Source organism: Postia placenta, assembly GCF_002117355.1.
Source record: "Postia placenta MAD-698-R-SB12 unplaced genomic scaffold POSPLAscaffold_13, whole genome shotgun sequence".
Classification (NCBI taxonomy): domain Eukaryota; kingdom Fungi; phylum Basidiomycota; class Agaricomycetes; order Polyporales; family Adustoporiaceae; genus Rhodonia; species Rhodonia placenta.
This window is the reverse complement of record NW_020169844.1, coordinates 389,060-416,908: the sequence shown is the minus strand read 5'-3', so window position 1 is coordinate 416,908 and position 27,849 is coordinate 389,060. Positions and strand designations below refer to the sequence as shown.

The 27,849-nt window shown below is 52.3% G+C and overlaps 14 protein-coding genes across 14 annotated transcripts; 6 read left to right on the top strand and 8 right to left on the bottom strand.

Annotated features, from left to right (window-relative positions):
* Positions 1 to 5: 5 nt before the first annotated feature.
* Positions 6 to 1,586, top strand: POSPLADRAFT_1059954 (hypothetical protein; the record flags this gene model as incomplete). The annotated part of the gene is made up of 1 exon (XM_024481209.1): positions 6 to 1,586. One exon carries the CDS (start codon positions 6 to 8, stop codon positions 1,584 to 1,586), a length of 1,581 nt encoding a protein of 526 aa, XP_024335655.1.
* A 1,092-nt stretch (positions 1,587 to 2,678) lies between these two features.
* Positions 2,679 to 4,286, top strand: POSPLADRAFT_1059952 (hypothetical protein; the record flags this gene model as incomplete). Its single annotated transcript, XM_024481208.1, has 1 exon — positions 2,679 to 4,286. One exon carries the CDS (start codon positions 2,679 to 2,681, stop codon positions 4,284 to 4,286), a length of 1,608 nt encoding a protein of 535 aa, XP_024335654.1.
* Positions 4,287 to 4,655: 369 nt separating this feature from the next.
* On the bottom strand, positions 4,656 to 5,312 carry POSPLADRAFT_1041168 (hypothetical protein). Its single transcript, XM_024477852.1, has one exon. The coding sequence runs from the start codon at positions 5,253 to 5,255 to the stop codon at positions 4,728 to 4,730; it is 528 nt and encodes a 175-aa protein (XP_024335653.1). The 5' UTR covers positions 5,256 to 5,312; the 3' UTR covers positions 4,656 to 4,727.
* Positions 5,313 to 6,821: 1,509 nt separating this feature from the next.
* Positions 6,822 to 7,034, bottom strand: POSPLADRAFT_1121257 (hypothetical protein; the record flags this gene model as incomplete). The annotated part of the gene is made up of 1 exon (XM_024483516.1): positions 6,822 to 7,034. A coding segment is annotated over one exon (213 nt), but the record flags the coding sequence as incomplete, so codon positions are not given.
* A 1,422-nt stretch (positions 7,035 to 8,456) lies between these two features.
* POSPLADRAFT_1049046 (hypothetical protein) lies at positions 8,457 to 9,242 on the bottom strand (the record flags this gene model as incomplete). Its single annotated transcript, XM_024479650.1, has 4 exons — positions 8,457 to 8,577; positions 8,632 to 8,798; positions 8,851 to 9,168; positions 9,225 to 9,242. 4 exons carry the CDS (start codon positions 9,240 to 9,242, stop codon positions 8,457 to 8,459), a joined length of 624 nt encoding a protein of 207 aa, XP_024335651.1.
* Positions 9,243 to 9,696: 454 nt separating this feature from the next.
* Positions 9,697 to 11,079, top strand: POSPLADRAFT_1173115 (hypothetical protein). Its single transcript, XM_024488215.1, has 6 exons — positions 9,697 to 9,943; positions 10,021 to 10,097; positions 10,210 to 10,271; positions 10,386 to 10,594; positions 10,654 to 10,757; positions 10,810 to 11,079. The coding sequence occupies exons 1-6, from the start codon at positions 9,780 to 9,782 to the stop codon at positions 10,896 to 10,898; spliced, it is 705 nt and encodes a 234-aa protein (XP_024335650.1). The 5' UTR covers positions 9,697 to 9,779; the 3' UTR covers positions 10,899 to 11,079.
* Positions 11,080 to 11,202: 123 nt separating this feature from the next.
* POSPLADRAFT_1152092 (hypothetical protein) lies at positions 11,203 to 13,053 on the bottom strand (the record flags this gene model as incomplete). Its single annotated transcript, XM_024486620.1, has 5 exons — positions 11,203 to 11,229; positions 11,259 to 12,291; positions 12,488 to 12,569; positions 12,649 to 12,934; positions 12,988 to 13,053. 5 exons carry the CDS (start codon positions 13,051 to 13,053, stop codon positions 11,203 to 11,205), a joined length of 1,494 nt encoding a protein of 497 aa, XP_024335649.1.
* A 424-nt stretch (positions 13,054 to 13,477) lies between these two features.
* On the top strand, positions 13,478 to 15,906 carry POSPLADRAFT_1151685 (hypothetical protein; the record flags this gene model as incomplete). Its single annotated transcript, XM_024486566.1, has 9 exons — positions 13,478 to 13,700; positions 13,765 to 14,014; positions 14,065 to 14,096; positions 14,150 to 14,454; positions 14,504 to 15,047; positions 15,125 to 15,315; positions 15,388 to 15,614; positions 15,665 to 15,702; positions 15,758 to 15,906. The coding sequence occupies 9 exons, from the start codon at positions 13,478 to 13,480 to the stop codon at positions 15,904 to 15,906; spliced, it is 1,959 nt and encodes a 652-aa protein (XP_024335648.1).
* An 89-nt stretch (positions 15,907 to 15,995) lies between these two features.
* POSPLADRAFT_1098109 (hypothetical protein) lies at positions 15,996 to 17,295 on the bottom strand (the record flags this gene model as incomplete). The annotated part of the gene is made up of 5 exons (XM_024483160.1): positions 15,996 to 16,231; positions 16,281 to 16,452; positions 16,509 to 16,642; positions 16,862 to 17,130; positions 17,186 to 17,295. Coding segments are annotated over 5 exons (921 nt in total), but the record flags the coding sequence as incomplete, so codon positions are not given.
* A 1,603-nt stretch (positions 17,296 to 18,898) lies between these two features.
* POSPLADRAFT_1151396 (hypothetical protein) lies at positions 18,899 to 19,942 on the bottom strand (the record flags this gene model as incomplete). Its single annotated transcript, XM_024486527.1, has 5 exons — positions 18,899 to 19,134; positions 19,197 to 19,368; positions 19,422 to 19,570; positions 19,627 to 19,719; positions 19,780 to 19,942. The coding sequence occupies 5 exons, from the start codon at positions 19,940 to 19,942 to the stop codon at positions 18,899 to 18,901; spliced, it is 813 nt and encodes a 270-aa protein (XP_024335646.1).
* A 174-nt stretch (positions 19,943 to 20,116) lies between these two features.
* Positions 20,117 to 21,658, bottom strand: POSPLADRAFT_1152220 (hypothetical protein; the record flags this gene model as incomplete). The annotated part of the gene is made up of 3 exons (XM_024486634.1): positions 20,117 to 20,728; positions 20,786 to 20,950; positions 21,008 to 21,658. 3 exons carry the CDS (start codon positions 21,656 to 21,658, stop codon positions 20,117 to 20,119), a joined length of 1,428 nt encoding a protein of 475 aa, XP_024335645.1.
* A 613-nt stretch (positions 21,659 to 22,271) lies between these two features.
* Positions 22,272 to 22,653, top strand: POSPLADRAFT_1151701 (hypothetical protein; the record flags this gene model as incomplete). The annotated part of the gene is made up of 2 exons (XM_024486570.1): positions 22,272 to 22,432; positions 22,509 to 22,653. The coding sequence occupies 2 exons, from the start codon at positions 22,272 to 22,274 to the stop codon at positions 22,651 to 22,653; spliced, it is 306 nt and encodes a 101-aa protein (XP_024335644.1).
* Positions 22,654 to 23,043: 390 nt separating this feature from the next.
* POSPLADRAFT_1049037 (hypothetical protein) lies at positions 23,044 to 24,031 on the top strand (the record flags this gene model as incomplete). Its single annotated transcript, XM_024479649.1, has 5 exons — positions 23,044 to 23,090; positions 23,147 to 23,212; positions 23,271 to 23,761; positions 23,826 to 23,892; positions 23,947 to 24,031. 5 exons carry the CDS (start codon positions 23,044 to 23,046, stop codon positions 24,029 to 24,031), a joined length of 756 nt encoding a protein of 251 aa, XP_024335643.1.
* Positions 23,975 to 27,262, bottom strand: POSPLADRAFT_1173112 (hypothetical protein). The gene is made up of 13 exons (XM_024488214.1): positions 26,800 to 27,262; positions 26,694 to 26,746; positions 26,451 to 26,606; positions 26,229 to 26,332; positions 26,100 to 26,170; positions 25,919 to 26,047; positions 25,590 to 25,865; positions 25,444 to 25,540; positions 25,255 to 25,394; positions 24,953 to 25,203; positions 24,792 to 24,887; positions 24,467 to 24,733; positions 23,975 to 24,409 (listed from the first exon to the last, which is right to left on the bottom strand). Exons 1-13 carry the CDS (start codon positions 26,924 to 26,926, stop codon positions 24,089 to 24,091), a joined length of 2,088 nt encoding a protein of 695 aa, XP_024335642.1. The 5' UTR covers positions 26,927 to 27,262; the 3' UTR covers positions 23,975 to 24,088.
* Between the last annotated feature and the right edge of the window lie 587 nt (positions 27,263 to 27,849).

The window sequence follows — 27,849 nt, the reverse complement described above, 5'->3', positions numbered from 1 at the left end:
CCGCAATGCTCGGGCACCTCAAGAACAAGCATCCTCGCCCGGACAAAGTGCGGGGCAGAACATATCGTGGAGACCCACGAGTCCCTCCACCAGATGGCCGCTGTCCATGCGACAAACTCCCAGTAGAGTTGCTGGCGTATATATTCTGCCTGGGGCTCGTCTACCTACCTGATGCCTCTGAGGAAGGACGATCCGGCCCATGTCCTCAGTACAATACTCATACGGCGAAAGCTCTGCCGTCCGAAATAGTCGTGTCTCACGTATGCTCCCGTTGGCGAAATATTGCGCTGAATACGCCAAAGCTTTGGACACAAATCAATCTCTCTCGACTGATTATATACAACAAGGTTGGCAGCTACCTCGAGCGCTCGCAGAACTCCCCGGTGGATATCTCCCTCCGCCTCTCATTATTTGGGCCCAATGACCTGCGATCCCCGGTCTATGGCAAGTCTGCAATCAGCTCATACATCGTCCAGGTCGTGCACGGCGTCTGGCAACTTATTTCGGAACATATTCCCCACTGGCGCTCGTTCATCCTGGAAACCATCAATCCTCAGGTTATGGAGGCATTTATAGGCCTTTTTAACGGCTGCTCCCCAGCACCCATGCTTGAACGGCTCGAATTGGTTGACAGGTCAGAGATCAGGTCTTTCTACAAGACTAGAAAGCTCCTGAGAGTGAACATCTTCTCTGGGGAAACCCCTAAAATCAGCACGATCGCCATGTCCGGCGTGTACTTCGACTGGCCACAGACGAGTCGCACGCAGAATCTGATTTCCCTCACGCTATCGCACCACGAGTTCGGTACCGGGCCTAGGTATCAAGTCCTCGCACGCATCCTGCGTGGGTCTCCCAACCTCAAAACCCTCACACTGAGTGACTTCACGCCCGCAGGAGATCCGGACGAGGAGGCGCTCGAGCTCACTTCGGAGGGTTCACCGGATGTCCCACCGTCGTGTGCGGCAATGCTTTGGTCGCAGTCGCTTGCGGAGCTCGCAATCGAAAGGATGGCGCCCGAGCTCGCCACAGAGCTGGTCGGTCGACTAGCGCTGCCCAATCTCACCCGTCTCAAGATAGATCTTCCCGAGTGTTATGATTGTACCGATATACTCACAACTTTGACTCACCATATGCCTCCGAACGACAAGTCGCTTCTGGCTGGTCTCACCGAGCTCCGCTTGAAGCAGTTTTGTGGCGGAACCCAAGAGGCCATCGCTGCTGCATACAAGGCGATGCCTAATCTGGAAACATTCTGGTTTGACCACGACGAGACGTCCCCTTTGTGGCTCTCGCTTCTATCTGGCCATAACGTGACGCCGCACTTGCGCAACCTTGTCTGCGAAGGCGTCAGTTCACCACGTCTGCGAACTCTACTTAGCAAGCGTCAGGAGTGGGGCGCACCCCTCTGTAACGTGACCATGATAGGCGCATCTGAGCCCGAAGTTGAGGAACGAAAGTGGCTTGAGCTCAACACACATACGTTCGTGTTTCAGAAAGATGACTTTTATCAGGACTCAGAGACAGACACGGACTTTACGGATGACGATAGAGAGGGTATTATCTTCGGAGAGGAGTGTGATTCGTAGTGGAAACAGGTCAGCTAGTATCTTGACTCCCATGTCCGCGATGCCAACCCTCCTTTTTTGCTACCCATGCGATTTTAATCTACCCCAGCAAGTCCTTCAAGACACGAAGAAGTTGATGTATTATAACGGTGTCACCTTTTCCTGGGATCCACCAACCTCCCGAGACGATGTACGCGTAAGTATTGGAGGATGCGAATTTGCATTATTTAATGGCCCTTGCAAGAGCGTCGTAATCATCGGGTGTTACACAAACGATCGGACTGCTCATTGAGGAGGCAGCGATCCGGGAATAAGTTGACGTCAAATGTCGTTATACAGGAATTGGAATCAAAAGTGTATATTATTATAGACAGAACACATAACATTACCCCAACGGCACCAAAGGTCGCCTATGGGCCGAAGTAAGCTAGCAGACGATGATTGTTATATTAAGAAACGCACATAGTCAAGTATGGACAAAATAAATCGCGTGCCTGCGTGACCGCGTCCAGTCCCGTGGCGACAATGTGGAGGAGGAAGAATATATGTGGGAGCAACAGGTGATATAGTTCTTACTCGTGTTTCGCAAATTAGCGCGGGTAATAAGACCTTATCCACTATTGCGAGATGAGGCCAGATGCCAACAGTGCGCTGTGAACCGAAATCATTTATCTCAGAGTCCAGACGAGCGCAGGGATACAGCTGGTTTGTTTAGCGCCTCCGATCACTGGTCTCCGATCAACCGAGCGCCTACAGCTTTCAGTTCATAACACCTATGTGAAATTGAGTACACTAATCATTGTGCCACGATCACTAGCAACATACCGGCGAAGATGCGCTTTGGTTTGTGGAATATAGCGAAGCTCGACTGATTGGAGGTCCAGATGACAGGTGGGGTTGAGTACGGGCACGTGACCGCGTCAATGCGTTCTTCCATCGTGACCCTTCGTTTGTGAACCTCAATCGTCTACCGCTTATGTACCGGTACGACTGAGGTATGTAACCCATTCTTGTGTATTGCTAGTCCGGCTGAGTCATACGAGCAGTGTGTCTGTGCCACTACGTATAACGTACTAAGGCGACTGGGTGTACCTTACCAACAATTTCGACGTAATGGCAGAGGGGAGCAAGAGCGACAGGCCTTTTGGCGAGGCAACGCGGATCAGTGAACGCTGCGACAGTCTGCACAAGCCCTCGCCAGACGATCGTTGTGTGGTCGACCGTCTCCCTACGGAGCTCCTCGTGCACACGTTCTACCTGGGGCTCGTAGACGCTCTCGCTGCATTCCTGGATGTCCTCTCGGGCATACATCGTGAGCAAGATACCTCTACCGGGCCAGAATTACCTTTCGAAGTCATCGTCTCTCATGTATGCCGTCGTTGGCGCGAAGTTGCGCTCACCACGCCCGCGTTATGGGCACAGGTCGCGATTACATCTTCCACCATGCACTCCAAGACTCAAGCATACCTGGCACGGGCCAAGACAGTTGCCGTCGATATTACCATCGACCTCAAATCCCCGAGCACGGATGTATCGGCGCTCGTATCTGTCTCTAGAGGGACCAAGAAGCAGATCGCTCAGATGGTGTTTGAACATTGGCTCCTCCTCTCCCCCTCCATCTCCCACTGGCGCACCTTCGCGCTGAGAACGGCCAACTCACTCGTCATGCACGCGTTTTTGATTGCCCTCCACTGCTGCTCTCCGGCGCCCATGCTCGAAAATCTTGTGCTGGCGGACAAGCCTGCCTTCGTGTCGCATCTCCATAGACACGAGTGGCCGCTCTGCATCAACCCCTTTTTCCTCAACGCGCCAAAGCTAAGCAAGGCCATCCTGTCTGGCGTGTACTTCAACTGGCCACAGACGGGTTTTGCGCACGCTCTGACGACCTTGGAGCTCTCGAATCACCAGCCTGGCATTCGCCCGAGCTACCAGGATTTGGCACGGATTCTGCGCGAGTCTCCCAGCCTCAAAGCGCTCACCCTAAAGTTCTCGGGGCCGACAGGAGGCCCTGCGGACTGGGGCGTGGATACATATCTAGATATCCCAGAACACGTCCCGGAATCATGCAGGTCTATGCTCTGGTCTCAGTCGGTGGCGCGCCTGACGCTCGACCAGATAGACGAAGAGTATGCCGCCGAGCTGATCGACCGGCTCGCGTTGCCTAGCCTGACCCGTCTCGAGATAGACATCGTGTCGGGCGACTGCACGGGTGTCCTCGAGGCTCTGATCCGCCCTCGCCCTCCCGACAATAAATCTCTGCTTGCTGGCCTCACCGACCTCCGTCTTAAGCAGTTCCGTGGGGGAGATGCGAGGGTCATCGCCGAGGCATACGGTGCGATGCCGAACTTGACGACGTTTTGGTTCGGTCTCGACATATGCTCCCCACTGTGGCTCTCGCTGCTCTCCCACAAGGACGTGCTGCCGCGCCTGCGCAACCTTGTGCCTATTGCGGTCACCGGCTGGCAGCTGCGTGCCCTGATCAGCAAGCGGCAGGAGTGGGGTGCGCCCCTGTGGACGGTGGTGATGGCGGGTTCCCCCGAGCTCGGCGAGGAGGACAGACGGTGGCTGACCCTCAACACACATATATTTATGGTCATGCCTATTCCCGAAAGCGCAGGGATTCCTGTCAGTGCCGTAGGCGTGGACGTTGCGGATGAGGATGACTGGACGGATGGCAACTCCGACGACGGATCGGATGAGTATTGGGAGGACAATTGGTAGTGTATTGCTGTGGTGTATTGTGAAACGGGTCCGCTGGTCGATTGTAAACACACCATGCTGATTCTTATCCGTCGCAGCGGCCGGATGTTTATGCGGCTCTGACATATATACTCACAAATCTATCGCAGAATCAGATCATAGCCACACTTATAACTACTAATCACTCACGCGATCTTGCCTTCGGTCAACAAACCCTGGAGCTCGACAAGACTAGTCCTAGCGGTTAGCTTCATCCGGCCATGCTCTATCCCATGTTGTCGGTATACGACAGTGGATAGAAGACACGGGAACGTCAAGTAGGTATCGTGAAAGGAGTCTGAAGGACTCAACGCATACCACTCAGAGTGATTCAGGTCACAATTCTCGGAATTCAGGTTACATCTATCCAATAGCGCATTTTAAAACCAACGAGCAAGTCATTACATGACGCAGAAAGGGCACTCATAATTGTTGCTTGTTCATGGCATCCAGTTCCTTGCCCACGGCGACCAAACCTCCCATCTCCATCGTCATTTCCCATAGTTCAATGCGTGCCCTTTCTCTCGCGCGCTCTAATTCGCCTTTCAATGCTCGTGCACGCGTCAATAGCTGCGCGCGCGGAGCCTTCGTAAGCGTCTTCTGAGTTGCGCCATGGTGGAAAGTCGATGCAAACGACGGGGAGGCTAGAGCCAGCAGAGACGACAGCATAAGTCCGGGAGTAGACGCTGGAGGCGAATGGACACTGGATGGGCCGGCGATAGCAGGATCAGCCGAGGGGACTGCAGAGGATTCGGACTGTGTTGGGACGCAGGATGCGGATTGAACAATGGGAGAATGGGCATGCAACAAGCCATCTGTCTGGTCTGCCTGTAGATCCCGAAGTGCAGGGTGCATTGACGCTGTTGGTTGTGCGTCCACTACAGCGCCGGTGTAATAGCCAGTGTCGGTTTGTATTCTCGCCGGCGGCGGGAGGCCATCCTCATTTGCCATATCCGGGGGAGGTCTTGACGACGGCAAACTGGGCTGCACAACGGCACAATCTGAAGTCGACACCTGCGACGCATCTGGTGATTGCACACTTCGAGCTTGCTCTGGAAGCGCGAACGATGACGTTGCAGTACGCAGCGCAACAGGAACAACCGGCGACAACTTGGTCGGCTGTAATTTTGAGGCATCTGTGCAGGGCGGCTCTAGGACTAGAGGATCAAGACGCATTGCGTGCGACCCATCGCCCACGTCCACCTTGGTGTCCGTTCCCGCCTCGGAAACAACCTGCATGTTCGTTTCCAATTGCGAGCTTTCGGACAGTTGCGGCAGTATGTCCATTGATCCGCACACCTGCTCGAGCTCCATCTCCAGCGCCCTTAAATCGGCCGCATCGATGCCCAGATTGGCAATGACACCTCCGTGTGGCTCTGCACCTCCAACTGCATGAGCATCTTGACCCGAAGCATTCCAGAATGCACCGAAAAACCCACCTGCAGCTTCGCTCGGGACGCCAGCTACTCCTGGATCGCCAAACGCCCATGACCAGTCTGGGGTCGCTGGATCGCGATCGGCCAGAGACATGGTCGACGCGAGGGGCGACGCAGAGCCAGATAGTGGACTGGTTAGCGTCGGAGTGGACAACATATTGCTTGTCGTCATCGCATCAGCTTCATTACCGACCACCGGTGCCACTCCTTCTCCCGCCCCGAACAATTCGTCAAAAGTGGAGTCGGTTGGTGTAGCTGACATGGCGTCTAGCAGAGCATTGGACGATGATGGCACAGAAGGTCCTCGCTCTGGGGATGCCTCGTTGGAGTTGTTGTGAATAGCTAGGAGCGCAGGGTCAATGAGATGGTCTGGAATCGAGTCTACTGGGGCAGCAATATTGAAAGCGGAATCGAGAGCTTGCAATGCGGGATGTGATTGGGTATCGGTGAGCGCGAAAACAGATGCGAGAGAGGATGCTTGAGGAGACACGACCGAAGGAGATGTCACAGATGACGTGGTTGGACTAGAAATCAAAGCAGGGATGTGGGCAGAATCTGAAGGGACAGGACCCGAAATCGAGGCAAGCGCATTCAACGTGTCGTCGAATGTTGTGTGTGATTCACCGTCGTTCGGATCACCCGGCGGGAACGTGTTCAAGAGTGATAGCCAGTCGTCAAAATAAGACGGTAAGTCGAGGCCGGCAAATTGCTCATTAGTCAAAGATGCATCCGAGGGATGCGACTGAGCATCGGATGGTGCCAATAGTGATGCAACCCAATCGTCAAAGGACGTCGACGATTCCTGAGCTAGCAACGGCGTTGCTTCTTCGGGAGTAGATGATCGCTCTGGCTGCGCTATTTGCACGGAGGGTGGTTGCATGAGCTGCGACGGAGGTTCGCTCATCGTCTGCCTCGTCTGGGACATCTGAGGTACAAAACTTGACTGAGGGAAGTTGCTCGATGTCATCGATGTCGTTATACCGAGTTGTGACGGCCTTTGAGATGTTGCTCTATCCAGCTCCAACCCATACGTCGCCGTCCGTGCCCTGTAGTACCCGCGGATGATGCCTTCCTCGGCCCATTTCCTCTTCCGCTCCCTCTCCTGCTGCTGGTAGTATCCCTTTACCGCTACCTTCTTCGCCGCACCTTGAATCAGCCCAACTAGGTCCGCGAGTAGCGCCCGTGCGCGTTGTTGAGCCCACGTAGCCTCATAGCCTTGTGGGCCCTGACCTTCTTGAAACGGGTACGGTACATCCCAGTCTGTTGCACCAGCAGGGACATTGTTGAGTTTCCGCCGCTTCAAAGGGGGAGCAGAGTTTGGAGAAGGGTGTTCCCAACCAGTCCGGGTAGGCAGTCGTGGAGGGGCAGGGGCATTTGGTGCAGGTCCAGAGAGTAGGCGAACGAGAGATTGAACGACGGGTAATAGGTTGCCGGAGCGTATCAGGGACGCAAGAATCTCCTCCCCATTCGGTGGGGAAAGTTGGCCAGGACCGACAGGAGCAGGAGCAGGGTGTCGAGATATGGACTGCGGTTGGCTTGTGAGTGGACCTGCAGCTACCGACGTGTCCGAATCATCAATGACAATTGGATTGTGAGCGGAGGAACCCCGCGGAACCGACAGCTGTTTTGGATTCAGCCCACCAACAAGCCCAGCCAGCCCTAACAGTGCTCGCTGATTGCGCAAAAAGTTGGGCGGACAGGGGCGATCGGCCGGCGGTAATTGAATTTGAGGGGCTGCAGGCCGTGGAGTGGATGCCCGAGAGCTAATCGCCTTTTCCTTACCCTTCCTCGCCTTACGCTGAGTCGGCGCCGTCTGAACCGAATTAGCCGAAGGCGTGGACATAGACGCCATATAAAATGGTCTCTGGCGCGAAGTCTGGATGGCATGATGCCGTAGAGGGAGTGCGACATTCGTCGCGCGATCGTTCAACGGCGACGACGCTGGCGGATGGACTGATGCTTCAGCGACAAGATGGGAACCAGGAAGTGCAAGGGTCCCCACGTTTTGTGCAGAACCTGCCACGCCTGGGAGCGCTAGCGGTGATGGTGACCTACCTCTACCACTCGGAGAGGGGGGCGGAGAGCCAAAGAGAGAGTCTGAATCCCCATCGTGAGGATGATCTTGGTTTGCGGGTGGCGCAAGGTCAACAAGCATGACACTGCGCAATGACAGTCAATAAATGCTCATGGATGGTCGGATGCATGTGTACGCACCTTGAGGCGTTGTTACCTCCCCTCGAAGGTGCAGGTCGATCGGCAAAAGCTGGAAGCTGCGGCAGTACTATTGGCAGTATATGGACTGAGAGTAAGCATACGATTGGAACAACCTGTGTATCCAAATGACTGTTGGTCAGGATGATCCTATGACTCACGCAGGCACTGTCGCACCTGTTTTCGCGGAGATGTCTGCGAGGATGCAAAAGAGATAGGTAGCAGCTGAGATGATGGCGGTCAAACGCTAAGAAAATCGGATGAAGTTGATGCAGGAAAATGCCGCGATAGGTGAGGTCACAAAATACGTAATGTCCCTAAACGGAGTTATCGTAATTCACAGGCGTCTAATGCAAAGGATGCAGAGATGTCATTGACAGTGAGTATTAGCTGTACATGAGAATGCTTGTCATGAACTAATGCGTGTAAATAATGTATTGACACTGCTGGCGTAGAGAGCGGGGGCTTAGACACAGTGGCCAAATGCTTATTATGCCAGTACTGATCACTCGGACTTCCTATCCTCAACTTTGGGTGCCATCTCGTATTCGGCAAAGCCTTGTGAGGCTTGCACGATGTCATCAGGGGCATCTGGCTCCAAGTGTCCCTGTGCATTCCTCCGCGCTCTGGGGATGCTTGGGTGAGCACGCGGTGAGTTCTTCGTGTAAGTCTGTGCTCACCTGAAGAATGTGTAGGATAGGACGACATCGTCCAAATTCCTGCACGACGGGTCGTCGAGGACATCCTTGTCGATGAAGAAGAGAAGCGGCATGTCTACTTCTTCTCCTGCAAGGAGCTTCTGCTCTTCGAAGCAGAAGCACTCCACCTTCCCGAAGTAAGGAGCGATCTGGCGGCATAAGTCAGTGGATAGCGATGGCAGTCGTTTACAGTGCATTTACCCTATCAGGAGTGACGTTATACGTAGCAATACCTATAATGTCCTGCTTCGAGTTGTTCTTCGCCTTGTAGAACGCGAGACTTGTCTCGCCAGGTAGAACACTGACGAACTTTTGCTGCGGAGTGAACGTCCATGGCAAGGCATCGGACGTGTCCGCATTGAAGTGCACCTTGATGCGCTTCGCATTCTCCACAGGTACGAGCCGTTCAGGCTCAAATTTCCCCATACCGACTTGCGGGGTTCCTGCGAACCCAGTGGCCGCGCAAAACATACGGTATAGGGGTACTGCAGCATATGTCACGCCGACACCAAGGACAATCTGTAATTGAATACTATCCAGGCGTTGCTAGAATATGAAAATACAAGATAACGCACCACTGCAGCAGTGTACATCAATAAGCTGCGATTCCGCGCTGCATAGACTTGTTGGCGAGAAGCATATCGAGCTGGCGGCCTCGGCGAGGATGGAGGGCTCTCCTTGGGTTGTATCTCCGTCGACATAGTCCTCCATGATATTTTCGAGTTTCGTGTCCATGGAGTTGTCTTTTGCGAGAGTCTCGAACTATTCTTACATTTGGGCGGATTAAGCTGAGCTGCAGTAGAAAGTGTGTTTCTTTGGCATCTGCTCTGAGACAGTCAGGAATGAATGTTCAGGTCTAACACTCCAAAATGAGCTTCAACCACACACCGCTATCGTGAATGTGCGAGAGCATCTTGCTAGCTGAGGACGCAGCACCGCGGTCCGGAGAAGGTTCATCACAAGCGGTGGCAGACACGGCGGCTGTTTCTCAGCGCCGCTGCACCTTGACCTCGACAACGGTCTTCGCCTCCTAAGCCCTGCTGCCTTGATTCTCATTGCTCATCGCCAACAAAGCTTCGGCTCCGGCACAGACCACGCCCCACTAGATCGTTCCCTTGTTTGTAGAAATCATGCCCGCAGAAGCTTCCTCCTCGACAGGTAGCAAGCCCTCGACCTCTACTGCTCGGAGCGGTCCTTCAGGTGCAGACGACATTGAGAAACTGCTCAGCAGGGAGGCAACTGCATTCCAGCGAGAGGTAGAGGTCGAGCGAATTCTCAAAGCCTTCAAGCTGAAGTGCGTTGTGCCCCTTCCTCGCCACTTCACTTACTCAGAGTGTTATTCCTGTACGCCTCTGACCTTCACTACGACAGCCCATACGAGATTCTAGACATAAATGATGACGCATCCCCCGAAGAAATCAAGAAGAAATATAGGCAGCTCTCGCTTTGTGAGCCCGTCCTCCCGCCCCTGGCGTCGCGCAGCCCCCGCCCGCACGCCCTGTTCTTTGCCCTTGAATGATCTTGTATTGATGGTTACCTCGTACGTTGTCTGACATCCAGTCATCCATCCTGACAAGACCCCCCACGCACGCGCCCCAGATGCATTTGATCTCCTCAAGAAGGTCCGTCTCGTTCAGGTCTCCGTACTATATGGCTCTTAGGCTTCCGCCTAAACCGTTTCCTGCATCCCCCACCCCAACCTGGAGATGACATGGCTAACATTCATGTTTGACCAGGCCGAATCTGAGCTTTCCGACAAGGCAAAGCGTGAGGAAATCGACGCAGTCATCAACCAAGCCCGCGCTATCCTTCTGAAGTCCCTTTTGCTTCCCACCACCACTCCTGACAGTGACCCTCGTCTGCGAAACTTGGCGCCACCCTGGCGTCAGCAGCTTCTTGCGAAGGCAAAGGAACTCCTCATAGATGAGGAAGTCCGCAGACGGAAGTACGTTTATCTCGTTGTCGTTTCCGGCGGGTATCATTCACACACGCGTATCTCATTAGGGCTGTCAAAATGAATCTTGCAAACGAAGGACTGGAGGCTCGGAAGAAAGAAGAGGAGGTCTCTGCAAAGAAACGTAAAGCCGAGGACGACGCACGGTGGGAAGGTATATTGAAAAAACATCATTTCTGCCGTCTTATATCTGACTTGATCCTCAGAGAACCGCGAGCAGAGAGTTGACAGTTGGAGATCTTTCGCTGCCTCGAAGAACAAGAAGAAGAAACAGAAAATTGCCATCCTCGGCTAATATCTCATAGGAAGTACACTTTTTGTATGGCCGCATCATATGTGCATTGCACCCACTTCCAGTTCGGACGCCTCATTAGTGCGTTATATATGTTGCAGAGTGCTCTGATCATAAATTTCATACATAGAGGCGTCTGACCTTGTATATTACAGCTGAAGTATAAGAATACCATCGGATTCGTCAAATATTGTCTCGTTTGTGACGGGTATATGCGTGCCCATTCATACCGCGCTCTTAATCCATCCCCTATTGGACGGAGAAGAGCGTGGTTTATCAGTCAGACAGCTCGATAACCTCCTCCTGGCTAGGTGGGACCGACCTCGCCGTGCGCCTACGCACATGACGTGTCAGAGCGGGCACGTTCTCCTTGTCGTCTTCATCTGAATCGTCGATGTCGATGATGCCCATATCGACCGTTCTCCGATCGGCGCTCGGCGCGGGGCCTGAGCCCATGCCTAGGGTAGTGGATCGCGCACGATCCCCGGAACTCGACGATGATGCGTGCGCATTCGAGGATGTCGTGAATCTTTGTGTGACCGCTGCACTAGGTCTGCCCTGCGTGAGCTCCACAATAGTCGCGCTCGAGCTTGTTGTAACAGTTGGCTGAGGCGTCCCTCCGCGTTTGGCGCGCTCAGCGTTCTCGAGGCGCTCTACCTGCTCAATGAATTCCTTCTCCTGAAATGCGTCATCCCAATTAAACGCAAAGTCGAAGTCGGAACTTGGCATTCTGGGACTGCTGTTATCCGTATCACCCGCTTTCCGTGACGGCCCTACCTTCCCGACGGCGTTGGTTGGCGCGCCTGCAAATAGGTCCTCCTCGTCGCTGTCCGGGACGACGACCGGTGGCTGTCTATGCGGCGAAAAGAGATGCTCACGCGCAATGTCCGCGGAAGGGTTGCGCGTGTGCGATCGTGAGCCTGTGCCTGAGTCTGAGCCTGAGACGAAATATTGCGAGCGCATAGTTCTTGGAGGCGGGTCAGGTGACGGACTGCGCTGAGCACGACTGGGGACCTTGCGCCGGCGAGGCTGGCCTTCGTCGTCGTCGTGGTGCGTGCCGGAGGGCCCTGCGATCGGAGGTGCGGGAGGTTCCGACAGCTCATTGAGGGGTGAGCGAATGGGGGACCGGGTCGATGCGGCCGGTGCCTGCGGTTGCCGTGTCGACGGGGGTGCGGCGTTTGCGCGGGCGGCAGGCGCATGCTGCTGGAGCGCTTGGGCTGGAGCGTATTCTCGTCGAGGCTCAGGCTCTTCTTGAGCGGGATCGTCGGGCTTGCTGAAGTTTGAGTCCTTAGCTATCACTTCACCCCAATGGCAGAAATACAAACCCCAAACGTATCCTGAGACTTCGTGCGAAGTCACGGTCTTGCAGTGCTTCAAGGTCTGCGGTTTGGTAACCCTTCATCGTGACGCACTTGGGGTCGAGAAGGGCGATGCCTTTGCGTATTGGCACATCTCTGACTATCATCTGCTCCGCATAAAGAGACAAAGTTAACAAAGGGAAGGACAAAGCAAAGGCTCGGGGTGATCGATGGCACGAGCCCATGTCATTGGTGGAAAGCACGTTCGTAACATTAAGTCAAGAAGGGACACACCTTAAAACCGATGGGCGTCTCCCCGAGAACGAGCTCTGGGAGGCGGCGATATTCCATAGCTTGGAGAGTGGTTGAGCCGTCACTGATGTGAAGCTTCAGCATCGATCTGGGGTACGACGGAATCGGTCCCTCATCGTCCTCGTCTTCCTGTCTGGCCAAACCCGCCATGTCTTCGCGTTCTAGGCGAGCCTGCCGGACATTCTGCAACGTGAAGGCGCTATGGCCGACTTCCGCAATACTGATAATCTGGACCAGAACGGGACCACGGATGGTAGTGTCGGGCAGTGCGGCGATGTTGGGCGGAAAGCCTGTCCCCGCGAGCATTGAATCAGTGAGGTCGGATTGAAGCAATTGCAGGTCAACATGGTGAATGATCTCATCCATCTGTGTGGTGGGATCTAAGTGATGTTCCTCTTCGATCCAAGAGTAGCATCCTTCAAGCCAATCCTTGCCGGAAGATCAGATATAGTGTCAAGGAGTTGTGTGCGGGAAGTACATACTGGATCAACTTGTGGCTTCGGATATGTGCGCTTCAACCATTGCGCTATATGAGCAGGAGGCGCCATTGCCGGTCGGTATACTGCAGTCCGAGTCTGCCTGCGGGTAGGTCTGTGTAAGGGGCGAGTTTTCAAGGAGTGCACTAAAAATATGGTTGTAAGCGAAGTCTATTCCCGCGCGCTGAGCTTGTTTCATGGAGTGGTACAAGTAGGGAATAGCATAGAGGGGAGTGAACGCGGCTGTGGCGAGCGCGAGACTTTGGACGCGTCGAATGGGCGGCTACGCGTACCACGTGAAGGCATTATATTGGGGAGGGCGCATCATCGGCTTTGGGGAATAGATAAGATTAGATGCTTCTGGTGCTTGCTGGCATCGGCTGCAGCCTTTTCAGGTTCATGCTGAACTTGCTCTAAACTGTCATGCACTCTGAACGAGGACATGTTACGTCGCATTAATAATCCTCGACTAGCCATTCAATCATACACACCGCGAATGAGAGCAAGAGCCAGCTCATCGAGCCCGACGACGCTTCCGCGACTCCCGGTACCTGACCTTCGTCAGACGTTGCAGAAATACCTGGTCTCTCTTGAGCCGTTCATGCTAGAGGATCAAGCTAACGGCGGGTTGCCCCGCGAAGACAGCTACAACCATAGAGTAAAACTTGTGGAGGATTTCGAGCGTGGTCTGGGCAGGATTTGTCAGGACCGCCTTCACGGTCAGTAGCCACTGTGTACTAGCATGATTATGCTGACCTCACGGTTCGTCGCTCTTTGGCTAAGCACTCGACAGGTCATCACCGAATAACTGGCTAGATGACAATTTCTGGATGAAAAAGGCGTATCACGAATCGCGCGCGCCTCTGCTCGTCAATTCCAACTGGTGGCTGGCGTTCCACAATGATCCCGCCATACCCGACGACGTCATCCTTGGACGGCCCTCTTCCGCCAACGGTGGTATTACTGACTGGCAGGTTCGACGGGCAGCATGGCTTGTTAGCCGCGTATTGGACTGGAAAAGCCGCCTGGATAGGTATGCGATTGTATAGTAGGTATTGTTCATCGCTGAATGCATGCCTTCAGGCAAGACATGTATCCTGATACGACAAGGGCAGGTACGCCCGAATTCTCTTCGTCAAACTTAATGTCCGCGTTTATACGCCTGTAGGGATCTGGCTGCGAAACACTACGGCAAAAATATTCAGTATTTCCCGTGTGCCCCAAACGCGCTGTGATACGCTGTCCCCTTTACCTGCGCCAACTGATTCCGACGCGCGCAAACTCCTCGTTCTCGTACATGACTGGTTCTATGCTGTGGAGGTTGTCGATGACGATTCCCGCTTTCTTTCGTCCGACGAGCTCGAGCGCAGACTTTCTGCCGTCGTTGCAGACGTAGTTGCACGTCTCGAGAACGGTGAACATGCGGTTCCAGTATGCGTGTTAAGCGCAGACGACAGAGATCGATGGACGGAGGTAAGGCATGCGAGAGGTTCCGTCTTACGTCTGATGAACAAATCTGCAGAACCTCGGTCATCTATTATCTCTCTCTCCACAAAATCATGCCATACTGCGCACCATTCACCACTCTCTTTTCGCACTCAGTCTCGATCATTACACATATGCCCTGCCTGCAGGCGGCGTAACAGACGACGCCCTTCCCACACCCTGCACCGTTCCTGAAGTCACCGCCCACCTTCATAATGTACGCTCGGGACATGCAGCACGCCCCGCACATAACCGCTGGTACGACAAGCCGTTCACTCTCATTGTCGAATCGAACACGCGTGCAGGAGCAATCGGCGAGCACTCGCCTTGCGATGCGCTTGTGCCAAGCATCGTCGCTGAATACGCAGTCGTACAAAGTATCGAACAGGATGCGTTCGGGCCTTTCCCGGGTGTGACTCCGCATCAAGTGCAAGGTTGGGAGCGCCTGGATTGGGTGGTTGATGAGCACGTCGAGCGGGAGTGTATTACCGCGGAGGCGAGAGCGAAAGCAATCGTCGAGGACTCCGATGATGGCATCTTATGGTTCGATGCTTATGGCACGGACTGGATAAAAAACACAGGTGCGTGAGAGCGTGTTCGTGGCACCTGTGATTTTGCGATGTAGACGAGGTTGCTGACAATTCCCGGAATGTCACAGCACGCCTTTCGCCCGACTCATACATTCAGATGGCGCTCCAGCTGGCGTGGTACAGAACGCGCGGCTGCTTCACTGCGACCTACGAGACAGCGTTGACGCGGCTATTCAAAAACGGACGTACTGAGACAATTCGCACGTTCACCACTGACAGTCGCGCGTTCGTTCTCGCAATGGTCGATCCGCAAAGTTCGGTGAGTACCTCCACCCCTGCTGCTGTCTTATCGCTCATGATGAACGGCCCTCTGCGATCATGTATCTTGTAGTCCGGAGCGCGACAGTCGTTGCTGCAGCGTGCAGTGCAAACGCACACTAACCTGACGCGTCAAGCCGCGACGGGCCGAGGGATTGACCGGCACCTGCTTGGACTACAGATGATGATGCTTCCGGGCGAGCGGCATGAATTGTTCGAGGATGAGATGTTCGCGCGCAGTCAGACATGGAAGCTAAGTACGAGTGGCTTGAGTGCTGGATGTCAATTTCGTGGAACTGGGTAAGTCCATCTTGTATCCAACTGTGTCTGTGTCTCAACTATCAATATAGATTTGGTGCTTCCTATCATGATGGTTATGGAATTAACTGTGGGTTGACAAACATATGTCTCTAGATTTAGTTTGTACTGATGCTAATATTCAGATCTTGCTGGTTCTGATACCATCAAGTTTGGCATTGAGTCCAAACATTCTCACCCTGAAACCTCAACTGAATGTCTCAGAAATGCCATTGCTCATGCATTGATGGACATGTATCAGTTGCATGGCCCTTCTGAACTATCTCACTTGTAGAGTGTGATTTTACATATTTATACATTGAGATAGCACATTGACCATACTAGTATTACATAGTTGTCAAATTGACACCACTGAAATACAAATCAGAATTCTCCAGCCTCCAACTGACCCATGCCTATCCAAGCATCATCACCAAATTCAATAGCCATTTTACCAACCAGTGTTTCCTTAGCAATAACCTGGATGAATTCCCAGCTGGTACAAATGTACATGCCACGCTTGCAGCGAGTAAGCATGACATTGGTCCTGCGCAAATCTGTCAAGAAACCAAGATCCTTGGTGCGTACAAGAGAGATGATTATAAAGTCATCCTCATTCCCTGTATACAAAGTCAACAAATACTCTATGAGATTAAAAAGAAACTGGACCTTGGAAGGAATCCACATTGAAACACTTGTTTTCCCACCTCAAACCAAATGCTTTCATCTCCTTCTCCAGATAGTTTCTCTGGGCATCATATGGAGTGATAATCCGGTAGCTCTTATTTTCCATCTCCAATTTCTCTGCAATCTTCATAACAGCTTTTGATTCTTCAGCATTCTGCATATACCAGTGTCAACAGTATCAAAACCTTAAGGCAAAAGCTGAACACATACCACATAACTGGTTTGAAACTTTTTTTCTGTAGCATCTTGCACATGAATGAAGGTTGTGGCCATAACTTGACTTGGTATGGGATGCTCCTTGTATGAAGCAAGTTCATTGTTGTAGATTGTCTTGGAGATAAAATCTCCAATACATGGAGGCATTCGGTCTATTATACATTAGTGTTTTTTTCAATTGAGCCATACTGAAGGTACCTACATTGTGTATCAAGAAGAAGTGCAGATTTGAACAAATGATCAACTTCAAAAACACTTTTGAGTTCTTGAACTTCATCTTGACCATAAGGAGGCACTAAACTCAAATAATTGAACTTTCAACCTTTCTTTCAAGTGAGATAACTTACATTGCTTGTTATCACCAATGAAACACATCTTCTGGATGGTAGAATAGATAGAGAGAGGAGGGACATAGTCTTGTATGGCAATTTGACTAGCCTCATCAACAACAAGGGTGTTGATGGATACAACATGCATGAAGCCTTGAACCCGTGGGTTGGATAGCATGGAAAGGGTACAAAGGACAACAGGGCATCCATTCAACTGCTTTTCAGCAATCCTGAATTCATCAGAGCGGATGATATTTGCATTAAGTCTCTGATAAAGATGTTCATGCCTAACAAATTCAAAGTCTGGTAAGCACAAACAAAATAACATGGATCAAAGCTTACCATCCAAGATGGAAGTCAGTAGATACAAGAACCTTGAAGTTGAAAAATCTAACTTTAGCCAACTTCTCTGCAATGTTCTTGACAGCAACATTGGTCTGAGCAACAAGCCAGAGTCCTGTTTGACCAGCAGAGACTGCTGAACAAACAAAGGCAGCAATCACAGTAGTCTTCCCTGTGCCAGGGGGACCCTTAATGACAGTGACCCGTTTCGAATTAGCAGTAGAAAGCATGTGTTCAACAGCTTGATGTTGTGAGTGGTTGAGGTCTTCAGCAAGGATGGGAGGGACTGTTTCAGAAGATGACCAAGATTCTGGCCAACTAAAGGTATCAGATGGAGCAATGATGAACTGAAGGAAGGGATTCTCAAGAAGATTATATTCTCCCTGAAGTGCCTTCAAGATGACTATGGCCTTCTGCCTCTCAGCACTTGTAGGCCTTTCGCCTCCAATGGAAGTGACCGCAGTGATTGTCTTGCCTAGCATGGTGGTCTCTGCACGCAAAGTAGCAGAGGGTCCACGAGTATCAACGGTCCGCCCATGGACTTCATACTGTGCACCGAATTCATCTTGCACAGACATGCGCATGACCTGGATCCGAATTCGAAGCTCGAGTTGGTAACTTAACAGCAGTTATATGAAGATAGTGCTTACTGCTGATGACTTCTGTATTCGCGATTGGAAGCGGCTCGACTGTAGCAACACCTTTTCTCCTTGCGGCAGCTGCGAGGAAAATTCGTGCGTTTTGGTCAATGGCCTCTTCGATGCAAGTTGCTGATCACTGCGCGCGAGGCCAGCAATGATTTCGAGATACTGCCATTGAGTAAGTACTTGAGAGCATCGACAGCTAGATCTAATCAAACTGACCGCATCGTTGAGATCTTGTGTATTGACCCGCTTCACGCCGTTGAAACGCTCCTCCATATCGCTGAGGGTCGGGAGGAAGCTGGCAATCCACGCTTGCTGCGCGAGAGGTGTCGTGCGCTTAGGATCCCAGTCCTTGCTCTCGAAGACTAAGGTAACGTTCGCATCGTAGACGGGATCGTGATCGCCGACCGCGAATTTGATTGCTTTGAGAGGAGTGCTGTCGCCGCTGCCGGCGCAGGCACTCTGGACGTCCACGCCATTTAGCATCCGGATGTTATGATCGAGATAGAGTGATATAGCAAGAAGACCCAGGTCAAAGGCAAAGAGCTGGCAGTCCGGCTCGCAGAAGATCATGGACCGTAGAATCTGGCGCCCGCTCTTCGCCGACTCTTCCTTCTTGTTGAATTGAACGATGAACGCTTTCGAGGTGGTCGCGATCGCTACCGCAAGGAGCGCAGATTTCGGAGAGTATGCAGGAGCGACGCCAAGACGAATGGGACGAGCTGGAGTGTCACCTAGGAACTTCCGCACGAACTCCTCTGTGAGAGAAGACTCGAGCAGAGTCTCAACTTCGATGGGTGGGTAATCCCCATCCAACAGGTTCTGGTGGATCAGACGACGCGTGTTAGACATCTTTGAGTTTCCGATATGGTGGTGGTAGCAGATAGAGAAATGGACTGCTGCAGCCTTGGGGTGGCGAAGCAAAAGGCAGTTGCCAGTTCATTTACGAAGAAGCGCGCAGCGTGTCAGAATTTGGACATTGTTGTTCTTTGTTCTGAGGCCGTCTTTACAAAGCATACGAATACAAGGAAGGGGATTTCTAAGACGACCAGTGACACATATTCGTTGCTCAGAATCGATCTGAGATGATGTCCTGCCAGGACAGCCACCCATCGCTTCCCCACTCCGAGGCTAGCTTGCCCATGAGGGTAGACGACGCTACACCTTCCAGGAACGCGCGATTGGTGCATATCGTCATGCTCTTCTTGCAACGCGAGAGCATAACGTTCGTCCGGCGTAAGTTGGAGAGGAAGCCAACCTTGCCCGTTCGTACGACAGAGATAACAATGTGATCGTCTTCATTACCTGGGGAACACGAAGAGATAAACTTTCAGCCCAACGTAAGTAAGCGTAGTACAACCGCGTACCCTGGAAGGAATCCACATTGAAACATTTGTTCTCCCATGGTAGTTTCTCTGCTTTGAGCATCTTCTCCAATAGATTGCGTTGCGAGTCGTAGGGCGTAATGACGCGGAAGGATTTCCCCGCACGGGCCAGTCCCCTGGCGACGACGACGACTGCTTGAGCTTCTGCTTTATTCTGGTGGAACCAACGTCAGATACCGTCATCGTTATGTCGCTGCATGGACGCACGATCCAACTCTTCCCCGCTTGTTCCTCCTTTCCGCGCTGAATGTCAACCAGTCGACACACAGAACGTGCCTTTAGGGAATGCACCGTCTGAAGCTTGCCGTCATATATGTGCCGCGAGATGAAACCACCGATATGTACGGGCATACGATCTGCCGTTACAACCTGGTAAGGCGCCTCGTAAGTATCGCAAACAAAACGCTCCTACATTGCGTGTCCAGAAATACGGCATCCTTGCGTAGATGATCGCACTCGAAGATACTCCTTAGGTTCCCCAAGTCATCTTGTCCGTACGGTGCCACTACGAATGGGAGATGTCAATGCGAACGTGTACGAGAGGCGCGCTGCTGATGACACGCACATTGCTGGTCGTCGCCGATGAAGACGAGCTTCTGTATGTCGAACTTGTCCAACGTGGGAAGATAGTCGCCCACCTCGATCTGAGAGGCCTCGTCCACGACGACAGTGTGAATTGGTACGAGCCGGATGAAACCAGAAGGGCCCAAGCGTGGATGAGATAGCATACTGATGGTGCACAAGATGACCTTAGAGCCCAGCAACAGACGTTCAGTGCCAATGTAGTTGTCAGCAAATTCGTCTGATCGTATCACGTTACGCTCAATCATCTGGTAGAGGTGTTCGTGCCTGCATTGTGCAAATCAGTCATCGCATCGCAGTCGGGCTGTCGGCATCTCAGCTCACCATTCGAAGTGAAAGTCTTTGGATACAAGTATCTTGAAGTCCGCGAAACCGACGCTTGCAAGCTTCTCTGCTATGTTCTTCACGGCCACATTTGACTGCGCCACGAGCCAAATGCCAACGCCGTCCACGGGAGCTGCCATGAGGCTCGTAACGCTCGCCGCAATGACCGTGGTTTTCCCCGTTCCCGGCGGACCGTGGACTAGACAGACTCGGTCGTCGCTGGATTTCGAGAGGATGCGGCGTACTGCCGCCGTCTGAGAAGCATTTAGAGGTCTACCCGGGAACAAGATGGGAGGCGCAGGAGGCGCACGACGCTTCGCAGAGCGTGTCTGTAGAGTCTTGCCACTGCAGCCCACAAATATCCGCCGAACAAGGGTCTTGCTGAAGAATGCGGATCTGCATTGCAGTACTTGAAGAGCTACTAGCTCCCGCTCGCTTTCGGCGTGAGTCAATTCCTCTCTACCAATGGTGTAAATATTCTTGATCTGTCCGTTTGCCGGGACGGATTTGTTTAACGAGATCTGCGCTGCTTTTCCGGCCTGACGGGTTGTACGCCCTTGAGCAGAGATAGCCTGGCGGCCCTTGGATGCTACCTCCACGACCAACGACTGATACCCAAAGGACCGTCAGTAACCAAGCCGATGACAAGGCCAAGTGAGACTGACCTGCGAGCTGGAGACCCGTAGGCGAGTCTTGAAACGAGTGAGCTCGACGTTTAATGCGCCTTGCTTGTGACTGAATTGTGTAGCAACATCATTCTTCACTCTAGTCGGCTTCAAGATATAGAGACGATCGAAGTCTCGTATAACTTTCGCGATCACATTCAAGTGCTGACGTGCAAAGAAAGCATGGTGAATCTAGTTGAGAGACAAACTAATTGTACTTACGAGGGTCTCCAGTGCTGAGGTATCGATAGGAAGTACCGAAAGGAGCTGCTTGGTTGTAGATCCGACGGAAGCTGCTTGACAGGCTGCCCAAGCCCGAAGGCAGACGTTCTCGGGACTTGCCTTGTCGTAAGCGATACCAAAGAAAGTATTAAGAAGCTGCTCTTTGTGCAATTGAGCCTCGCCGCCTAGGATCTGGAGAAGAGTCGCAGGCGCTCGACGGTTGCTCGTCATGACACTCTGTAGGTCAATGGCTCGTGTAATGAAGAGACTGTGATCGAGATAGAGAGAGATGGCAATGCGATGGGCGTCGAATCCGAGCTTTCTAAAATCTAAATGGCAGAGAAGACGGTCGCGCAGAATATCGCGGCTCCGCGTCAACGCTGCTGGCTGCGTCTTCGACTTGCCTTTCGTTCCCTTGCGAGGCGCTGTCATTTTGATATAAAGAACGCGGGTTGATGTAGAGAAAGCAACAGATGTGAGCACAAGTCGTGGCCCATAGGAGGCAGCAATCCCATAGACATCTCCATGTGTGGTCCGCAAGAATTCCGAGGTCTGGCTCTCCGTCAGCTCGCTTTCATTGAGCTGCGTGACATGAATTGGTTTATGAAATGACTTGAAGATGGTTTGCTGAAGCGTTGTCTGGATGACCATTGGGATACAGTGATATGGGGGAGGGCGAGGAGATGCAGAAGTAAACAGGGCCTCGAGGACGCAACCTTATACGTGGACATAGCGTGAAAATGTGCTCCTGATAACTACTGCACGAGGCTTATGGGCGATGCAAGACGCCCTCAAAGCTAAGAGCACCCCTCAAAGCTGTGATTATCACGTCGCTCTATCCGGGACCCGGGTCAGATAACGGAGTCACAGGAAGACGAAAAGACGGCAACTCAACGAAAAGGGCAGGTTGCACGCCCAGCTGTATTATGATTCTGTCATATACACACATGGACCCACAATCAATCGCCCGGGTGCGGATGCCTCATGCTAGTAGCTGTCATTCCGGTGCATCATGCGCCGATGTGCTGCCACAGCTCAAGCAAGGAAAGAAAAACCACATGTGTCCGATAGAGCAAGATGAGGAGCTGTAGCAACCGAATAGTGCGCGCGCTGGCCATCAAGCATCATGCAAGGAGACGACGGGCGCAGGACAAGGCGTGAGGACGTCACGGTAGCGGTCACATTATGGTGACATTCGTCCGTTACGTGACGCAACGCCCGACCCCGCCTCTCTCGAGCCTGTCCCTCGCTGGTTACTGCTTTCATGGCTACCCCAATACTCCTTGGCTTCGGGGCAATTGCTGCCGCTGTTGCTGGTCGGCAAATAATGCGGAGAGCAGGCCAGGGTGCTGCAGACCAATGGGTGAAGGGCGGCTTCAAGGCCAAAATGGATCGCAAGGAGGCTATCGCAATCCTTGGTCTCAAGTGAGTGCTCACGGCATCCATCTCCTTTCCAGTATGTGATTAACATCGCCCTATCACTGTCTTGCCTCTGCTTCAGAGACAGCCCCCAGCTCAAGAGCCGGTTGAAGGACGCCCACCGCCAAATCATGCTTGCAAACCACCCAGACCGGGGTGGGTCACCATATCTGGCGAGTAAAATCAATGAAGCCAAGGACTTGTTGGAGAAAATGGAGAAGCGATGAGCTTTACTGATCTGGTACGCTGGCTATGCTCTTATGGGAATTGTCATGATATCAACATGCAATGTCTAGCTCATGAGTCGTGGTTTAGACATGCTACTACTGTATCATACCCATATAATACCAGCATACTTCACTACTTTCACCTGCGGTCTCTCGTCTGAAGTCTCTCATCGGGTGGTGTATTCGCTGCCCAGACTATGTCACAGGTCACTCATCTGAGCAGCTTTTCCGGTTCCTGAGCTATTATCATTTTCGAGCATGGCCTCCCAGCGCTCTTACTACTATGTCACGTATAGCAGTCTCCAGCCTGGCGATGTGGAATTTCGCCGAGCAGAAAGCTTGAGTCCATACGAGATGCTGACTAAGCAATATAGGTTTTCATCTGCCACCATGTCTTCAATTGAACTCCCACCGTCGAGGCTTGGTACCAAAGAACAGTGAGTTGCTCTACTTTGTCAATCTCTGAACCTGACGTTGGCCGGGAAACTTGGAGCTGGGACAATGTATATTCTTCCGAATTGAACAATTTCGAGGACATCGGCGATGAAGGCGAAACATGGCAAGTACATTGCACGGACTTCGGACATTACAACTCTACATATTGATGCTCAATTTAGGTTCGGCGAAGATAGCGTGGAGAAGATGGTTGACTGGGCTCTTGAGACCATCCCTCCAGACATGGACCCGTCACCTTTTATCCTCGAGGTTGGTGCGGGTAACGGCAACCTGCTATTTGCTCTTCACGAGGCAGGGTACAAACCACGCAGAATGTGTGGAGTGGATTACAGTTCAGATGCGGTGAGGCTCGCCCAGGCGATTGCGCGTTCTCGGCGCGAGGCAGAAGACGACGAGGACACGACGGAGCGCTCTGAAGGAGATCCAGACGCAATTACATTCGCAGTGTGTGACTTCCTGCAGGAAGACGTGCCCGTGCTGCCCGAGATGACTCGCTTCGAAGGAGGCAGTGCGGTGTGGGACCTTGTCCTAGATAAGGGTACCTTTGACGCGATGGCCCTGGGGACAAACGAAGATGGACGCTCGTTTGCTGACGGATATCCTCTCCGAGTGGGGCGTGTGGTCAAGCCCGGAGGATACTTCCTGATCACTTGTGAGTCATGAATACCACGCTACATTCGCTCCTCGACCGCGCAGTTGAATTTCTCACTGCGCAGCATGCAATTTCACCGAGGAAGAGCTAAAGAACAAATTCACCTCTGTAGACACGGGCCTTATCTTCCAGTAGGTCGATAGATGCCTTCATACATGATCTGTCACTTACACGATGTGATGCAGCTCACGGATATCCTTCCCAAGCTTCTCGTTTGGCGGCAAAAGCGGCAACGTGTATTCGAGCGTAGCATTCCAGAAGACAATATAGGGAAAATGCCCTTCCGCCATTGAACTCTATTCACGCTGTGACAGAATGCTCCAGATATTATAGGCCGGCAACGACATCCATTCCTGTCCGCAACGTGTCCCTTGCGACCTGGGCTGCCCATTTGAGGAAGCCATCGTCTTCGATCATGTCCCCCTTGAACACGTCACCGATGAAATATACGAGACCTATCACCAGAGTTTGTACACGCGTGGCCTTCATGAATACCTCCTCGAGAGGCCCTCTGTTGTGACCCTTAGGGAGGTCTTTCGGGTTCCTGCTCAGCAATGGTGTGGAGACTTGCGTGCTGATGAAAATTTGAGTGAGGAGCTCTTTGAGGAATGTTCGTGACTGCGGTTGCAGGACGGTAAAGTCGACCGGCTGGACGGCACGTAATTACTTCAACAAGGGTTTCGCCACAAAGATCAAGCGACCCACCTTCAGTATCGCGAGAGTGCAGCAGTCTTTTGCAATCCACCAGCCATACGCTCTAGCTATATTCTTTATCCTTGTCGAGGAGATGCTCTTGACATCGAAGCCGGCGTCTTCACCAAGGTTCTTGATGATTTCTGCTCCACCGACGTTCGTTTCACCCATATCCCGTAGGAAGTCCCATAGGCAAAACTGCAGAGTGATCTTATGCGAATGTGACATTCTGCAGAGTTGCTGGCCGACAAGGGTATAGTACGGATTGTATGCCTTTTCCTATATCGCGCTCTAATTCAGTACGCGAAGACAATTAGGGGGGGAAGGGAGGGCGCACATTTCCACAACAGTGCAGGATCACTCGGATGATCTCCCGTTGCTGTACTTCTGTAAGTTTCAGTTGCGACAACCGTTCTTGCGCGTCAACATAATCCTGTGCGCAAGGCGGGGTTCGTCAGGATGCACATCGACGATCTACCCATGTTCTCTTGACCATACCTCGCTGCTCATGAGTACAACAAAGATGCCTCTGCGGATCTCTGTGTTCATCCCTTGCTTCCTCGCCAGTTTCTGCAAAGCGTTCTCGCTTAGCACATCTGCCTCTACTTTGGCTATAGCCTCCCGTCGACTCTCTTGATGATCGACCAAGGGATCGCCACCCCACGCGGCACCGACAAGCCACCACTTGCCCTTGCTCTCGGCAGAATGTAGATCATCCAGGCTGACGCGAAGGGGCTCGTGCGCTAGGACTGCATATATGCGTCAGTAACGAGCTCATGCGCCGAGAGGATGATACGTACCGTGACGCTTCTTGCTCAAGCCCGCGAGGAACTTCTTGAGGCGCTCAACGGCTTCGCCTCCTGGCGTTGCTCCGGCGTTTCGCTTAAGCTTGTTGTTCTTCAAATTCGTGAGGGTCTCCACCATGAAGCGAGTGCGCGAGCTACCACGCCAGGTGAGACTTGAGAAGACAAGGATTTGACGATACGCACCTCATTGCATTCGCCTGACTAGGCAACTTGGAGTGAACCATTTGTATGATGCTTTTTAATGCAGTCGGATCATCTTGTCGTAGCTGTGGGCCAGAATCTATCTCTGTCGTCAGCCACCTGCCCGCCACGACGATACCTGTACGTACTCCTGGTAATCTTGAGCAGTAATTCCACTTGAAACTCGGTAAGCTCGCCGTCGAGAAGCCCGCGAATAACGTCATACACCAGAACACAAGATATGACCTGGAAATTGTAGAGCTCGGAGAGGAGAATGATCAAGTTGGAGCATTCCTTGCCCAACGTATCGCCTGCGACATGAGACTGTTCAGTGTCAGGTTGCGCGATTGTTGTATGCAGGTCATTTTTGAGATCGGCAAAATGTCGCTCATAGGTGGCCACGACATTCTGAACGAAGTATGCGGCTATTGACTCATATGAATCGACAAGGCTCGTATATCTGGCCTATTCAACGTACCGAACTCCACTCCAATGAGCTTATGCAGAGCGGATACGAAGGCAGCGTGCAGGACGACGTAAGAGTCCAGTAACATAGAGTGTGCAGATATCCCCTCGACGATGAGCGTCGTAATGGATGATGTCACATCTGTTAGCAGTATGTGAGATAGACCACCGCGGGTAATAAAAAACGCACGTACCATGCCTCCTATGATTTCGATAGATTTCTTCGACACCATCTGTGATCGAAGCGATGTTCTGCTCGCTCATCCTGGGAATCAACACATCCGTCAGCCGGCTATTGGAGTCAGGGCCGGGATATGACATACCGGTTCAGCAATCCTTTCAGCTGTCTCGTAAGCTTGAATTGGGCTTCTGTGTCACCATGTGCAGACGCCTCTCGATTACGGAGGTGGGGTGGGACGTAACGTGACTCTGCGCAAGACCGTTAGATGGACAACGATTCCGCACTACTTGGCAAACGTACCAGATGTAGCGTCGGCAGAAGGTGTCGAGGTCTGTAGAGCCGAAGTTGTTATGGACTGCTCAACCTCGTCTAATACAGAATCATTCTGCTCATCAGGCAATGGCAAATCACCCGCAGAATCTCCTATGCCATCCCATCCTTCGTCCTCGTCCGACTGCTCGGCGGAGAGGCCTTCTCTGTCTACGGCATCGTTCCCTCCACTGGCCGTTTCACTGATATCCTCAGGATCGCTTTCCAGATGAGAGACCGCCTTGTGTTATGCAAGTGAAGTCAGCCCGTGCACCAGGTAGAACGACCTGCTATATACCTTTGAATGCGAGAATACAGATTTCTCCATAGATTCGAGGTCCTGTAAAAGATCTTGAGAATTTTCATCAATAAGATTGTTGTGCGCCGATATATGCTTGGCATACCATCTAGTCCATCGTCTCCGCCTTTGCCGTAATTGTTGGTCCTTCTACCGCCCTTCCTCCAGCCAAGCTTGGATTCCAGATAGGCTATGTACTTGTCTTCTTTCTCTTCTTCGCGCGTATGCACCATAGCAGATACAGAAGGTGTACTTCTGGTCTTCGAGGATGCCTTATTCGAGGGCTTCGCCAACTTCTCCGGCTTGGAAGTGGCTTTCTTCTCCAATTTTGGCTTGGTGCCTAAGCCATCTGCTAGTGCTGCTGAATGTCCATCTTTATCTCTCCCAGATGTTTTAGGAGCTGATGATCCAGGGTGCGCTACCTTGGCTTTCTTGCGCCTCGGTGACTCGGGATGTTCTTGCTCCGCATCGCGCTTGACGCCATGAATAGCTTGAGTTCCATGTCCCGCGAAGAAAACTGCCTTGCGCTGCTTGCGTCCTTGACGCTCTTGCTTACGGGCATCCTTCCTCGAGAGTCGAGTTCCTGCTTTTGATCGATACTTATGACCAGCACCTGTACAGGCGGAGGTCAGACTTACAAAAGAAAGTGCTGCATAGAACGGACCGTCTTGACTTTCGAGCTCCTCGAGGAGAGCCTTGGGCAGCGAAGGACCAGTGCGAGCAGCCATGAATTTCGTCAAGTGCATACCCGATTGGCTGCAATACGATCGAGCAGTTGTTTGCGCGTGTTGTTCAATAGCTTCTACATTTGGGCATGTCCTCTCCCCATACTGCCTAGTATATTCAGTCCTTAGTGGCCCGATCCACGTACAGGGTACTGACAAGAGGACATTAGCTCTCCGGACACAGTGCAAGACTTGTCCAAGGCACCTCCAGGCGCCACAGACGCGTGCGTCCAAATAGGTCAAAATAACGCGACGCGATCTTGAGGCGCGTTTCACTTCACGACGTAATATACGCGTACGCCTGCTTGTGAGTACACAGAAACACTCTATCCACATGCCCAAACAAACGAAACTTGTTAAGTCTAAGTTGCAATCCGCATTGAGCAAATTCTAGTTCATCATGCCCGAGATCGAAAGCGCTACTAGCACAT